The sequence below is a fragment of the Schistocerca nitens genome, chromosome 4 (genome assembly GCF_023898315.1).
Source record: "Schistocerca nitens isolate TAMUIC-IGC-003100 chromosome 4, iqSchNite1.1, whole genome shotgun sequence".
Taxonomy (NCBI): domain Eukaryota; kingdom Metazoa; phylum Arthropoda; class Insecta; order Orthoptera; family Acrididae; genus Schistocerca; species Schistocerca nitens.
In genome coordinates, this window is record NC_064617.1 from 917643203 (window position 1) to 917659182 (window position 15980).

At 40.5% G+C, this 15980-nt stretch overlaps 1 protein-coding gene across 2 annotated transcripts in view; it reads left to right on the top strand.

Annotated features, from left to right (window-relative positions):
• LOC126252104 (uncharacterized) overlaps positions 1–15728 on the top strand; it is a 94405-nt gene extending 78677 nt beyond the window's left edge. For both annotated transcript variants that reach the window (XR_007545832.1, XM_049952967.1), the window contains one exon: positions 15099–15728. Coding sequence is in view for 1 of the 2 variants with exons in the window: in XM_049952967.1 (XP_049808924.1) it covers positions 15099–15112 (14 nt within the window). In the remaining variant the exon portion in view is untranslated. The remainder of the gene's footprint in view (positions 1–15098) is intronic.
• Positions 15729–15980: the final 252 nt, after the last annotated feature.

The window sequence follows — 15980 nt, forward strand, 5'->3', positions numbered from 1 at the left end:
TTTACCAGTGAGGAATTTAAGAAAAAGAAGATGAGGTCACAACAGAAATAACTTCAACAGCTGGTTCACTACACAGACTGTTTGGATACCCTGTTCCAGCAGAAGTTTCCCTGGATTATGCAGATGGAAAGTGTGCCTCCAATGTATACTGTGCTCTCACAATCCCCCTCGCCTAAACATCCGCTAACTTGTTCCCACTGCCATTTCTTACCTTTTCTCTTCTCTATTCTGTCCACATCTTTTTGTACACCACTTTCTCCCCAACACTTTTCCTTCTCTGTCCCCCGTCTCTCTCCCCCCCCTCCCTCTCTTTTTCTCCTCCCCCCATCTTTTTCTCCTCCCCCCTCTCTCCCTCTCCTCTCATCCCTTTTCAACCCCTCTGTGCTCTTCTTGTGGCTGCAGAGTCATCTGCCTCCTACCCCTTTTGTATCCTTGCCTACCCTTCCCCACCTCCATCAGCTCAGGCAACTGGTTTGAATAATTGAGTATCAATAATCAGTGTTGTTGGAACCACAGAAGTGTGTGTTGCCCATGTAGATGTGTGTGTGAATTTATGTAAATGCTGCTTTCTGTTCTGTGTTTGTGTGCACAACACATTGATCCACTATAGGTGAGTGCTTGCCTTCCCTTATTTTAGATAAAACTAGCTAATGTGCTGTAACTGAATACCATGGTAAGTTTGGTTAATGTGACTTGATTAACTGGCCACTGGTATGCAGAGTGGCCAATTTTATACACTGACTGAACAGTTTAAACCTGCTGAGTGCAAAGTGACAATGATAATTGTCCTATAAGTTGCGTTTCTAAAGAATGAGCTGGAGGAAAATTAGTAACTTTGTCAGTTCATTATTGGTCAACATTATGATACTGAAATGACCCAAAAATACAGGGAACATGACAATGATGGGGCAAAATTAAATGATAAATACACAGAATTAAAGTTTCCAAGACTCTACATTCACATACTGAAAGTTATATCTGGATGGGTTCAGATAATACTTCTCAAAGTTTTCCCTGTCATTAGCACTAACATGGTACCACCTTGGTTACTGCATAAACATTTACAGCCTTCGTCTCATGCAAACTGGATTGTGATCAATCCATGCTCCTTAGGCAGGAACAGGCATGATCCGAGATGGTCCTTCAGTACATTTAGACTGACGAGTGCAGAAATTGCGTCAATTGCTACTTCCATCCCAGTGCCTTAGACATGCTCATTTCTCAATGATAGCTTCCAGGTGTGGCATATAATGGTTGTGCATGTTACTTCAACAGTGATCTTTTTTCTTGCCAAAAATACAGATTCTATGATAATTAGATATATGATGCATCATATTTTTCATAGCAGAGCAATTTTCAAATGCTTATAAATTTATTTGTAGGCCAAAATTAATTATTCCTCACTTTTAATTACTGTGTTTTACATAGCTATAAACAGATGCAATTATTTTGTTACGCCACCATCTTCCTAAGCCCACTCCGCAACTTGTTGCCGGGTGAGCCAGCAGTGTGCATGTCACATTCTGCAGACAGAGCTGAAAAGGTGATAACCTGGCATGATAAAAGCCTCAGCTCTGGCACTGAGGTGAGCACAGTTACCTCATGACGCATGTTGCCTGGGTAGTAGGTGATTGAAAGGTACACTTTTCAATAATAACACCTGTGCGAGCTAGTATAAATAGTAGCTGTCCCAACTGTGCTGTAATGAACACTTGCCAGTCGATTCACAGCAAGAGAAGTCAAATGGCATCCAGAATAAAGACTCTTCGACTGTCACAATTTTATCAGTAAATTGTCAAAGTATTCATAATAAGTTACCGAATTTACTGCCCTCCAGGAAAGTTCTCGCCACTCAAATTATTCTTGGGATCGAGAGATGGCTGAAACCCGATGTGGAAAGCTCTGATATATTTAGTGAGTCATGGAACGTATATCAGAAAGACAGATTAGAGGCCATAGGAGGGAAAGTGTTCATTGCAATTGACCAAAATATTGTTCTTATTGAAGTCGATATTGAGTGTTACAGTGAAGTTATCTGGTTGCAGATAAAAAGTGTAAGTGAAACTAAGTAAAATTGTTGGATGTTTTTACCAGCCACCCGATTCCACTGTGACCATTTTAGAGTCATTCAAAGAAAGTATACAGTCAATAGCACATAAATACCCAGATCATGTAATACTAGTTGGAGGTGACTTTAACCTGCCGAGTATAGACTGGAACGTCTATGGATTCATTGCGGGGGGGTGCACACAGTCAGTCATGCAAAATACTTTTGAAGACATTTTCTGAAAATTGTCTTGAGCAACTGACTTGTTAGCCCACATGCAATGGAAATATCTTAGATCTTGCAGCCACAAATAGGCCGGACCTTATCAACAATGAGAGTGTTTTTGCAACATAGACCAGATAAGCAGTTATTAACATCCCACTTAGACAGTGAATTGGCATCAATTAGCTCCAGTAAGATGGATGTAGAGGAATTATGAGTGAAGTTTAAGCAGACTGTAAATTGTGGTCTGGAAAGTTATGTGCCTAGTAAGTGAATAAAGGATGGAAAAGACCCACCATGTTTTAATAATGAATTTCAGCGGATACTGAGAAAGCCGAGGCTGTTACATTCTATCTTCAAAAGGGGACACACAAATGATGATAAGCAAAGGTTAGTAGAGATTTGTGCAGCTACGAAAATATCCACGTGCAGAGCTTACAACAAATACCACCTTAGCAAAAGATCTGGCAGAGAACCCAAGAAAATTCTGATCCTATGTAAAACTGCTAAGTGGGTTCAAGGCTTCCATTCCCTTGTTGACCAGTCTGGTGTGGTGGTTGAAGATTGTTGTTGTTGTTGTTGTTGTTGTCTTCAGTCCTGAGACTGGTTTGATGCAGCTCTCCATGCTACTCTATCCTGTGCAAGCTTCTTCATCTCCCGGTACTTACTGCAGCCTACATCCTTCTGAATCTGCTTAGTGTATTCATCTCTTGGTCTCCCTCTACGATTTTTGCCCTCCACTGCTAAATTTGTGATCCCTTGATGCCTCAGAACATGTCCTACCAACCGGTCCCTTCTTCTTGTCAAGTTGTGCCACAAACTCCTCTTCTCCCCAATTCTATTCAATACCTCCTCATTAGTTACATGAACTACCCATCTAATCTTCAGCATTCTTCTGTAGCACCACATTTCAAAAGCTTCTATTCTCTTCTTGTCCAAACTATTTATCGTCCATGTTTCACTTCCATACATGGCTACACTCCATACAAATACTTTCAGAAATGACTTCTTGACACTTAAATCTATACTCGATGTTAACAAATTTCTCTTCTTCAGAAATGCTTTCCTTGCCATTGCCAGTCTACATTTTATATCCTCTCTACTTCGACCATCATCAGTTATTTTGCTCCCAAAATAGCAAAACTCCTTTACTACTTTAAGTGTCTCGTTTCCTAATCTAATTCCTTCAGCATCACCCGACTTAATTCGACTACATTCCATTATCCTCGTTTTGCTTTTGTTGATGTTCATCTTATATCCTCCTTTCAAGACACTGTCCATTCCGTTCAACTGCTCTTCCAAGTCCTTTGCTGTCTCTAACAGAATTACAATGTCATCGGCAAACCTCAAAGTTTTTATTTCTTCTCCATGGATTTTAATACCTACTCCGAATTTTTCTTTTGTTTCCTTTACTGCTTGCTCAATATACAGATTGAATAAGATCGGGGACAGGCTACAACCCTGTCTCACTCCCTTCCCAACCGCTGCTTCCCTTTCATGCCCCCCGACTCTTATAACTGCCATCTGGTTTCTGTACAAATTGTAAATAGCCTTTCGCTCCCTGTATTTTACCCCTGCCATCTTTAGAATTTGAAAGAGAGTATTCCAGTCAACATTGTCAAAAGATTTCTCTAAGTCTACAAATGCTAGAAACGTAGATTTGCCTTTCCTTAATCTATTTTCTAAGATAAGTCGTAGGGTAAGTATTGCCTCACGTGTTCCAATATTTCTGCGGAATCCAAACTGATCTTCCCCGAGGTCGGCTTCTACCAGTTTTCCCATTCGTCTGTGAAGAATTCGCATTAGTATTTTGCACATGTGACTTATTAAACTGATAGTTCGCTAATTTTCACATCTGTCAACATCTGCTTTCTTTGGGATTGGAATTATTATATTCTTCTTGAAGTCTGAGGGTATTTCACCTGTCTCACACATCTTGCTCACCAGATGGTAGAGTTTTGTCAGGACTGGCTCTCCCAAGGCCATCAGTAGTTCCAATGGAATGTTGTCTACTCCCGGGCCCTTGTTTCGACTCAGGTCTCTCAGTGCTATGTCAAACTCTTCACGCAGTATCGTGTTTCCCATTTCATCTTCATCTACATCCTCTTCCATTTCATAATATTGTCCTCAAGAACATCGCCCTTGTAAAGACCCTCTATATACTCCTTCCACCTTTCTGCTTTCCCTTCTTTGCTTATAACTGGGTTTCCATCTGAGCTCTTGATATTCATACAAGTGGTTATCTTTTCTCCAAAGGTCTCTTTAATTTTCCTGTGGGCAGTATCTATCTTACCCCTAGTGAGATAAGCCTCTACATCCTTACATTTGTCCTCTAGCCATCCCTGCTTAGCCATTTTGCACTTCCTGTCAGTCTCATTTTTGAGACGTTTGTATTCCTTTCTGCCTGCTTCATTTACTGCGTTTTTATATTTTCTCCTTTCATCAATTAAATTCAATATTTCTTCTGTTACCCAAGGATTTCTACGAGCCCTTGTCTTTTTACCTACTTGATCCTGTGCCGCCTTCACTACTTCATCCCTCAGAGCTACCCATTCTTCTTTTACTGTATTTCTTTCCCCCATTCCTGTCAATTGTTCCCTTATGCTCTCCCTGAAACTCTGTACAACCTCTGGTTTAGTCAGTTTATCCAGGTCCCATCTCCTTAAATTCCCACCTTTTTGCAGTTTCTTCAGTTTTAATCTACAGTTCATAACCAATAGATTGTGGTCAGAGTCCACATCTGCCCCTGGAAATGTCTTACAATTTAAAACCTGGTTCCTAAATCTCTGTCTTACCATTATATAATCTATCTGATACCTTCCAGTATCTCCACGATTCTTCCAGGTATACAACCTTCTTTTATGATTCTTGAACCAAGTGTTAGCTATGATTAAGCTATGCTCTGTGCAAAATTCTACCAGACGGCTTCCTCTTTCATTTCTCTCCCCCAATCCATATTCACCCACTATGTTTCCTTCTCTCCCTTTTCCTACTCTCGAATTCCAGTCACCCATGACTATTAAATTTTCGTCTCCCTTCACTACCTGAATAATTTCTTTTATCTCATCATACATTTCATCAATTTCTTCAAGCTTGTACTACTGTAGTAGGCATGGGCTTCATGTCTATCTTGGCCACAATAATGCGTTCACTATGCTGTTTGTAGTAGCTTACCCGCATTCCTATTTTCCTATTCATTATTAAACCTACTCCTGCATTACCCCTATTTGATTTTGTGTTTATAACCCTGTAGTCACCTGACCAGAAGTCTTGTTCCTCCTGCCACCGAACTTCACTAATTCCCACTATATCTAACTTTAACCTATCCATTTCCCTTTTTAAATTTTCTAACCTACCTGCCCGATTAAGGGGTCTGACATTCCACGCTCCGATCCGTACAATGCCAGTTTTCTTTCTCCTGATAACGACGACCTCTTGAGTAGTCCCTGCCCGGAGATCCGAATGGGGGACTATTTTACCTCCGGAATATTTTACCCAAGAGGACGCCATCATCATTTAACCATACAGTAAAGCTGCATGCTCTCAGGAAAAATTATGGCTTTAGTTTCCCCTTGCTTTCAGCCGTTCGCAGTACCAGCACAGCAAGGCCGTTTTGGTTAGTGTTACAAGGCCAGATCAGTCAATCATCCAGACTGTTGCCCGTGCAACTACTGAAAAGGCTGCTGCCCCTCTTCAGGAACCACACGTTTGTCTGGCCTCTCAACAGATACCCCTCCATTGTGGTTGCACCTACGGTACGGCCATCTGTGTCGCTGAGGCATACAAGCCTCCCCACCAACGGCAAGGTCCATGGTTCATGGGGGTAAGAGTTGAAGATAGCAAAAAGAAAGCTGAAGTTTTAAATTTCACGTTCAAGAAATCATTCACACAGTAGAACCATACAAAAATACTGTCATTTAACCATTGGGCAGACTCCCATATGGACAACATAGTAATAATCATATGTGGTGTAGAGAAACAACTGAAAGACTTGAAAAAAAATAAATCACCAAGTCCGGGTGGAATCACACTTCGATTTTACAAAGAGTACTGTACGGCATTGGCCCCTTATCTAGCTTTCATTTATCATGAATCTCTTAGCCAGCACAAAGTCCCAAACAACTGGAAAAAAGTGCACGACTCCATTATATAAGAAAGGTAAAGGATGGACCTGCAAAATTACAGATCAAAACCCCTAATTTCTGTTTGTTGAAAACCCTTCAACATATCCTCATTTCAAATATAATAAACTTTCTTGAGATTAAAAGGCTTATGTCCACAAGTAAGCATGGTTTTAGAAAGCATCACTCATGCGAAACTCAGCTCACCCTTTCCTCACGTGGTATATTGAGAACTATGGATGAAAGGCGACAGGCAGATTCCATATTTCCAGATTTACGGAATGCATTTGATATGGTGCCCTATTGCAGGCAGTTAACAAAGGTACGAGCATATGGAATAAGTTCACAGATATGTGAGTGGCTCACAGACTTCTTAAATAATAGAAACCAGTATGTTATCCTCGATGGCAAGTGTTCATCAGAGACACGGGCATCATCAGGGGCCCAACGAAAAAAACGATCTCTTAATCTCGCTAAAAAGAAAACTGTAGGAGCTGAGAGGAACAAGTGTTATTGTTTTTTCAGTGCTACACCGTTACGACTTGATAGAATGGTCCTGTGTAAATAAAGAAATTGAAATTGCAAATAAAGAGATGCAAAATATTTGCAAGCGGTTTGAAAATGTAACATTTGTGAACACCAGCAATTTAGGGAAAAGATTTCACACAACACATGGTTCTCATCTAAATGTACTTGGAAAAGACGTAATGGTAACAAATATTTTAGAACTTGTAAATAAAATCTCAAATGTGCAGTGTGATGATAGAAAAGTCATACCTCTCATGTACAGGAAGTGTGTGTTACCTGTAGACTCCATTGTGAAATCTGCTGTCAGTGAAGCTAACACCTCTCCAAGACAAATGTGAAATTTTATTAATGCAAGTGAACACTCCAAATGTTAATAATTCACAGAAAGGCACAGCAGTTGTGGAACAACAAACACCAGAAATAAGTGAAACAGCAGCAGCACCATCATTATCAGCAGAAGCAGCAACAGCAGCAGAACCAACGACGACTGGAGCAGCAACACAGCAATGCTTAAGGATGAGCCAAAGGAAAAATACATCTGTGTCATTCAGTGATAATTTTTTATGGTTTCAAGCCAAGAAGAAAATAAAAATGTGAAAAACCGGCCTGCTAACTCACAGATAAGTCATAACAACATCCTATTTTTAAACATTCAGGGTCTTGAAAATAAAGTTGAAATTCTGGAGGAGTCATTGCCACAGAATAAGTATTCTTTCTTATGTCTATCAGAGCATTGGCTTAAACCAGAACAAATACAATACTATGTACCAGAAGGTTATAAACAAAGAAACAGTTTTTGCAGATCTCAGTACCGTAATGGTGGTACTGTTATATATGTTTCAAATGAAATAGAGTGTAGAGAACTAGATCTTAGTTGGGCATGTGTAGAGAAACACTTTGAAATTACCGGGATCATACGTGACATAATGAAACTTATCATAGTATGTATCTACCATTCCCCTGACTCAGATGATAAAACATTTTTAGATAATTTAGACAGTGTACTCTGCTACATAACAAAATGGAAACAGTATGTAACTGTAATTGGGGGAGACTTTAATTCAAGCTTTCATGTAACATGTAACAAACCCAGTGTAAATAAGTTACTGAATATGCTAAGGCAGCACAACTTCCATCATGTAAATTCAGAACCAACAAGACTACAAGCGTGCTTGGATAATGCTTTTGTCAACTGTGCTCGTGATACGTACTCCACCAAGGTAAAGGAATTTGTTTTCTCAGACCACCCCATGTTAACATTAGAGTTAAGACATTTTATAAAAGAGGATGAGAGCAAGGCTGCACAAAAGTTAACAAAATCTAATACCTTAATATTAACAAAACACAATCTCATAAAACTAACACACCAGCTGAGCATAACAAACTGGGACAAATTATTGCAAGACTGTGATTTCAGTGCCCAAACAGTTTATGAAACATTCCACAATTACTTAACAGGTATTTTAAAAGCCCATCTTGTTCAAAAGAAATACCATAAAACAAGAAAGGGTAAATTTTGGTACACCAAAGAACTGGAGAATCTAAAAAATAAGCTAGTACTGCTGAAGCCCCTTGCCAAAGTAAACAATTCTAATGAAATTAAGGATCTCGAAAAAATCACTAAGAAACTGTATAAGAAAGAGTTGCAATTGGCGAAACAAAGATACAACACAAATTTCATAAAAAATAGTAAAAACCAATGCAAAACAGCCTGGTCAATAATTAATACTGTTAAAATTGAAGTCAGAAACTTCGACAAGACAGTCCCAATACCAGCAGATACATTCAATAAATATTTTGCAAGCTGTGCTGATGATATCAAAAAGCTGACCAGTAAACCCAATGCAACATGTATAGATTATCTTAAGAGAGCAAACCTAAATCATAATAGGGCCAGATCATCATTGAAACACTTCAAAGAGGTACGCCAACATGGAGTTCTTAAAATAGTCAAAGAAATGAAAAATTCATACAGTACAGATATTTTTAATATGTCAAACAATCTATTGAAAGAAATAATACATTACATTGCAGCACCATTAACATATTCTATAAACCTATGTCTCATAGAAGGGTTTTTTCCTGATCCTCTCAAACTATCCAAGGTAACTCCAGTCTTTAAGAAGGGTGTCAAATCAGATCCTGCAAACTACAGACCAATTTCACTAATTCCAATACTAGGAAAAGTCTTTGAAGGCATAATATATAAGCAGATGTATCAGTACCTAGAACTAAATGGTATGTTAAGTGCATCACAGTTTGGTTACAGAAAAGGAAGGTCAGCTATACATGCCATAGAGCTCTTAGTCAGAGACATTCTAGCAGCAGTTGAGGACCATGCGCACACACAGGTAACCTTATGTGATCTGAGCAAAGCTTTTGACTGTGTTGACCACCCACTTCTGCTCTCTAAACTTGCATACTATGGAATATGGGATAAAAGTTTTACCAGGAAATATAGATGTAAAGACATATATGTATGCAGATGACACAACTTTTCTATCTGTAAACCATGTACTTGATAACCTTGTAAGTGATATGAAATTGGCAAAAGAAAATGCAACATCATGTTTTAATGCCAATGGTCTGCTATTAAATGAGGAAAAGACCCAGAATATGTGGTTCAGTCTATCAAAGACTACAAAAATAGAAAAACAAAAGGCAAAGTTTTTAGGTATCGTACTTGACAACAGTCTAACATGGAACTCTCATGGTGATCACATAGTGGTTAGGTTGTCAAGAGTTATGTATTTGTTGAAGAGACTGATGTGTTGTGTGACATTTGAGCATGTAAGGACAGCGTACTTTGCCTTTTTTCAATCTGTTTTAAGGTATGGGTTAATACTCTGGGGAAACAGCAGAAAAATAAATGAAATTATGGTGATCCAGAAGAAAGCAATCAGAGTAATGGCTAAGGTAGATAATAGAACACATTGTAAACCATTGTTCATTAAATACAGAATTTTAACAGTTATTAATTTATATATTCTTGACAGTGTTAACTACATACTTGCTGAACTGCCTAATTTAAGTGTAACAAATGAAAGGCATGACTACTATACAAGAACGTGTACTTCTCTGCTGTTGCCACAAAATAGATTAGCTAAAACTAACAATAGTCATAAGTATATGGCAATTAAAATATATAACAAATTGTCTAAAAATGGGTCAATCAAGCCTGACAAATTATTTAAAGACAATGTTCATAACTTCTTGTTAGCTAATCCATCCTATTCATTAGAACAATTTTTAAAAATGCCCAGTATCAACTTAAATACGTAAAAATTTATTTTGTAAAATTAATTTAAGTGAACTGACGAAGTCTATTGCATGTAATAATGCTGAATGACCAATAAAGAATCTGAATCTATGCTGTATCTTTCTGCCATTTTGCTGATTGGTTCGGTATGCGAGCACACCGAATGGTCTTGTTTTCAAAACAGAGCCCCAACATTATTCAGTATGCATTTTGAAAGTGATACCGAAAGGTCCTAGTGAACTGAAACACTGTTGCCAGTTCTTCTAGTGCCAACCAATGGAAAGCAATCTGCCTCAGATACACGCATGCTCACTGCAGCGGCACAAACTCGAAGAGGCTATCAGCCGACACAGGCATGCCATTCTTCACAGTACCGAAAAGTGTGGTTAGAGTACGTAATACTGTTCAAATTTTGCTGACCACGAGCTTCCATGAATGCATAATAACGATAGAATATTGACTGTGTTCTGGAAATTGTCGTAAATGTCACATTATGTCATTTTATTCTCATTCACACTGATGTCTTGTTTTGGATTTTACGTTTCGGAAAGTGTAGCACCACATTGTACAAATACATCTATAGAAACACCCGAAAAATCCATCATTTTTCCGTTCTCCATCGTTCCTTAGTTGCTTTAAAATTCATGAAGGTATGTTAACGTCTGTGCAGCTAATTGAGGGCAGTTTGTGTATTGCCATACGCATTTTGCTTCCTTTATTCTTGATGATGCTTCACAAATAAAAGAAGCAAAATGGGTATGTGAATGAACTGCCTTCAATTAATTGAATAGATGGAACACATCTCCAAGAGCCCAAAAAATTGTTTAAGAGAGTGTCAAAGAATAAGAAGATGCATAGAATGTGGTTGTAGCTTGCTAGAGATCCAAATGATGAAGTAGCCTACTTCCCTATGTGATACACCAACGATTTGGTTCATGAAAACAAAATTTAAAAAAGAGTGCATCTATAGAAGTTCACTGTAGTTTATAACATGCATCTGATGAATCAAAATGTTTCATAAATGATGGTGTAGTCTGAAAATACTTTGGCGGGAACCTTTCATCTCTGTCTACTGTTGTTAGCGATTCAATCGCAGATAAATATTTGACAAGCTAAAGTATAAAAACGATTGCTGCTAGTCTCATTCGCAGTAATTTACATTGCGCTCTTAGATTCTTGTCTGGCCACACTCTCGGGATCGCTACGTATTCCAAAAAAGATGGTGAATTATTTGTGACAAGAAGAAGTTAAGTGTCACTGTCAGTTGTTTCACGCACAGTAATTTCATCTTTCGTTTCTTGAACATATCGAAGTCATGAAACAGGAGCTACTCATTACTGAGAAAGCGCGCTTTTACAAGTAAATTACAACGAATATTTCAGAAAAATGCTTAACTTTGATGATTAACGAAGTCTCAGAATGCATTACAAACATGAAGAGGAAAAAAATATTTTCGCATCCAGCAGTATATGAACCTCTGCCATGGCAGCTTTTTTTATCGTTGTGTTTGGTCGTTGCAGACGTCACATGATATCTGTTCAAGTTCGTTTGTTGATCTTCCCACTCGAGGTTACAACTTAAGTGCTGCTCTGCTGCTGCTGCTTTATTTTATGTAATTCCAAGCAAGAGAGACGCAGACTGACTTCGTTGCCAAATGATGCATGAAATTTTGGAAGGTTCCCTCTATCAGGCTTCACAAAATTCCTTTACATTGTTGCTTAAAAGTTTTAAATGTGTTTTGATAATTAATAAGTAAACAATTTGCGGAAAAGAGTACGCAAAGTCACTAGTAATTTCAGCTAACGCTCACGTAATATACGTAAGCAGAGTCTGGGTATTTAACGATCTTTAAACTCGTAATTGCATAAAATAACAGGTATTTTGAGAGAATACTGACCGAAAACGTTTTTTTTTTGTTGGATGTTGTAATCATTCAGAGTAACAGCCTAACCTAACCATATTTCTAACAAAGGAAAATAGTCTATTATGAACTGACTTTGCAACCGGACACGTCATGTGATGATTCTTTAGTAACAGAAACACTAAATCCAAAGCTAAAAGTGCTCAATATTTTTAAAATAATATATTACAGTTGTAAATAATCCACAGCTAACCGAACGACAGAGCCGTACCAAAATCCAAAACCTCTCGGTACAGTTGTCGAAAAATCGGCAGGAGGACCATTCGGTAACAGGTCTCAGAAGGTTACTGAATAGGAAATTCAGATAAAGAACCAAAAATGACGTCACTACCGAGACTAACCTACTGCACCGATTGGTATGAACTTTATAGAATAGGGCTCCAGGAGTGCCCCAGGGAAGTGTGATAGGACCACTGTTGTTCTCTATATACACTCCTGGAAATGGAAAAAAGAACACATTGACACCGGTGTGTCAGACCCACCATACTTGCTCCGGACACTGCGAGAGCGCTGTACAAGCAATGATCACACGCACGGCACAGCGGACACACCAGGAACCGCGGTGTTGGTCGTCGAATGGCGCTAGCTGCGCAGCATTTGTGCACCGCCGCCGTCAGTGTCAGCCAGTTTGCCGTGGCATACGGAGCTCCATCGCAGTCTTTAACACTGGTAGCATGCCGCGATAGCATGGACGTGAACCGTATGTGCAGTTGACGGACTTTGAGCGAGGGCGTATAGTGGGCATGCGGGAGGCCGGGTGGACGTACCGCCGAATAGCTCAACACGTGGGGCGTGAGGTCTCCACAGTACATCGATGTTGTCGCCAGTGGTCGGCGGAAGGTGCACGTGCCCGTCGACCTGGGACCGGACCGCAGCGACGCACGGATGCACGCCAAGACCGTAGGATCCTACGCAGTGCCGTAGGGGACCGCACCGCCACTTCCCAGCAAATTAGGGACACTGTTGCTCCTGGGGTATCGGCGAGGACCATTCGCAACCATCTCCATGAAGCTGGGCTACGGTCCCGCACACCATTAGGCCTTCTTCCGCTCACGCCCCAACATCGTGCAGCCCGCCTCCAGTGGTGTCGCGACAGGCGTGAATGGAGGGACGAATGGAGACGTGTCGTCTTCAGCGATGAGAGTCGCTTCTGCCTTGGTGCCAATGATGGTCGTATGTGTGTTTGGCGCCGTGCAGGTGAGCGCCACAATCAGGACTGCATACGACCGAGGCACACAGGGCCAACACCCGGCATCATGGTGTGGGGAGCGATCTCCTACACTGGCCGTACACCACTGGAGATCGTCGAGGGGACACTGAATAGTGCACGGTACATCCAAACCGTCATCGAACCCATCGTTCTACCATTCCTAGACCAGCAAGGGAACTTGCTGTTCCAACAGGACAATGCACGTCCGCATGTATCCCGTGCCACCCAACGTGCTCTAGAAGGTGTAAGTCAACTACCCTGGCCAGCAAGATCTCCGGATCTGTCCCCCATTGAGCATGTTTGGGACTGGATGAAGCGTCGTCTCACGCGGTCTGCACGTCCAGCACGAACGCTGGTCCAACTGAGGCGCCAGGTGGAAATGGCATGGCAAGCCATTCCACAGGACTACATCCAGCATCTCTACGATCGTCTCCATGGGAGAATAGCAGCCTGCATTGCTGCGAAAGGTGGATATACACTGTACTAGTGCCGACATTGTGCATGCTCTGTTGCCTGTGTCTATGTGCCTGTGGTTCTGTCAGTGTGATCATGTGGTGTATCTGACCCCAGGAATGTGTCAATAAAGTTTCCCCTTCCTGGGACAATGAATTCACGGTGTTCTTATTTCAATTTCCAGGAGTGTACATAAATGATTTGGCAGACAGGGTGGGCGGCAATGTGCGGTTGTTTGGACAAAATTTCCAGTGTGATGAATGGCAGCTAGCCCTAAATATGGAAAAATGTAAGTTAATGCGGATGAGTAGGAACAACAAACCTGAAATGTTCAGGTACAGTATTACTAGTGTCCTGCTTGATACAGTCAAGAAGTTTAAATATCTGGGCATAACATTCCAAAGCAATATGAGGTTGAACGAGCATGTGAAAACTGTGGTAGGGAAGGCAAATGGTTGACTTTGATTTGATGGGAGAATTTTAGGAAAGAGTGGTTCACATATAAAGGAGACCACATACATGGTGCTGGTGCAACTTATTCTGGAGTACTGCTCGAGTGTTTGGGATCCGTACCAGGTCGGATTGAAGGAGTACATTGGAGCAATTCATAGGCGGGCTGCTAGATTTGTTACCTGTAGGTTTAAACAACACATAAGTGTTAGGAGATGCTTCAGGAACTCAAATGGGAATCCGTGGGGGGAAAGATGACATTCTTTTCGAGAAACACTATTGAGAAAATTTAGAGAACTGGCATTTGAAGCTGTCTGCCAAACAATTCTACTGCTGCCAACATACATCGAGCATAAGGACCAGGAAGTTAAGATACAAGAAATTAGGAATCATACGGAGGCGTACAGACAGTTGTTTTTCCCTTGCTCTATTTGCAAGTGGAACAGGAGGGGAAATAGTAAGTAATGGTACAGGGTATCCTTTGCCACACACCGTACAGTGGCTTGTGGAGTATCTATGTAGAAGTATATGTAGATTGTTGTCAACCTCTGCCTACACCAAGTAGCACTCCACACCAGCTGTTTCTTTGGTGTGAGTCATCCAGTCTCAACTACTACTAGTCACTACCTCTGTCTGCTACCTCCTGGTCTATTGAGTCATGCCTAGCCCTTATGCTGCTGGGAGCTGAACTTCTGGCTCCCAGCCTGTATCTGGCTGACATCAGCGGACTCCACAGTGCCTCCAATGGTCCTCAGTTCAGTCCCCACTCAGGTGCTACCCACACCTGACTTGCTGTTGAGCTGCCATCTGTCTTGCAAGCATGTACCCTGCTGCCACAGAGTTTTGTCTGTGGATCACTAACACTATATGCTTCGTTGATGTTACAGGTTCAGAGCACTGAGCGACATGTCTCTATGCTGCTGCCAGGTGCCACAGACTAAGTCTGTCACCTGATGTAGAGTCACTCAGGCACAGTTATCACCCAAGGCTGCCGCACTACTGTGCCTTGCTGAGCGAATCTATTTCGACTGCCACTACATGCCACCTTGTTTTGCAGTGGTCAACACTACTTCTCGTGGTCACTGCATGTCACTGGGAGCTGTCTACGGCATCTGTATGAATGCTGCTGAATAAATCATGTTTTTGTTACCATTGTATTTATGAATCCATGATGGCCAAGGAACTGGTTCTTCATACCTGCTGCCCAGCCTATCATCCTGCATGTCATCGTGACCTATTCCGGGGTCAACAATGCCTGTACCATCCTGACCCCATGACAGAATACACATATATGGCTTGTGGTCACTCCCCTTTTTAATGTGTAACGGATGCCTAGCATTTTAATAATAATGATAACAATACTCATTTTAGCATAACACCCAAGAAATTTAAATTCAGAGTAATACATCATTTTAAAACCATTGGTACCAAAATATGATTGTTCCTATGCACAAGCTGTGATTGATTTGTGGCTATGATAGCAATAATCTAAAAGCACCTGTGGCAGTATCGCCATTTACATATTATGAATTTTTATTTATTATTTATTCAATTTATCCTTGGAACAATTTCCATAATCTGGATTACACATGAAGCACATACCTTTTTCTAACTTTTTTTGTACAGTACAAAGTATACAAATTTTTTATTACCACAGATTTTAAATATATGTCTACTATAGACAAAAGAATATAAAAATCAACGTGCAAATTAATTATAAGTTAAGTATCATAGGGCTAACATAGAAGATATTGCACTATGGACAAAAT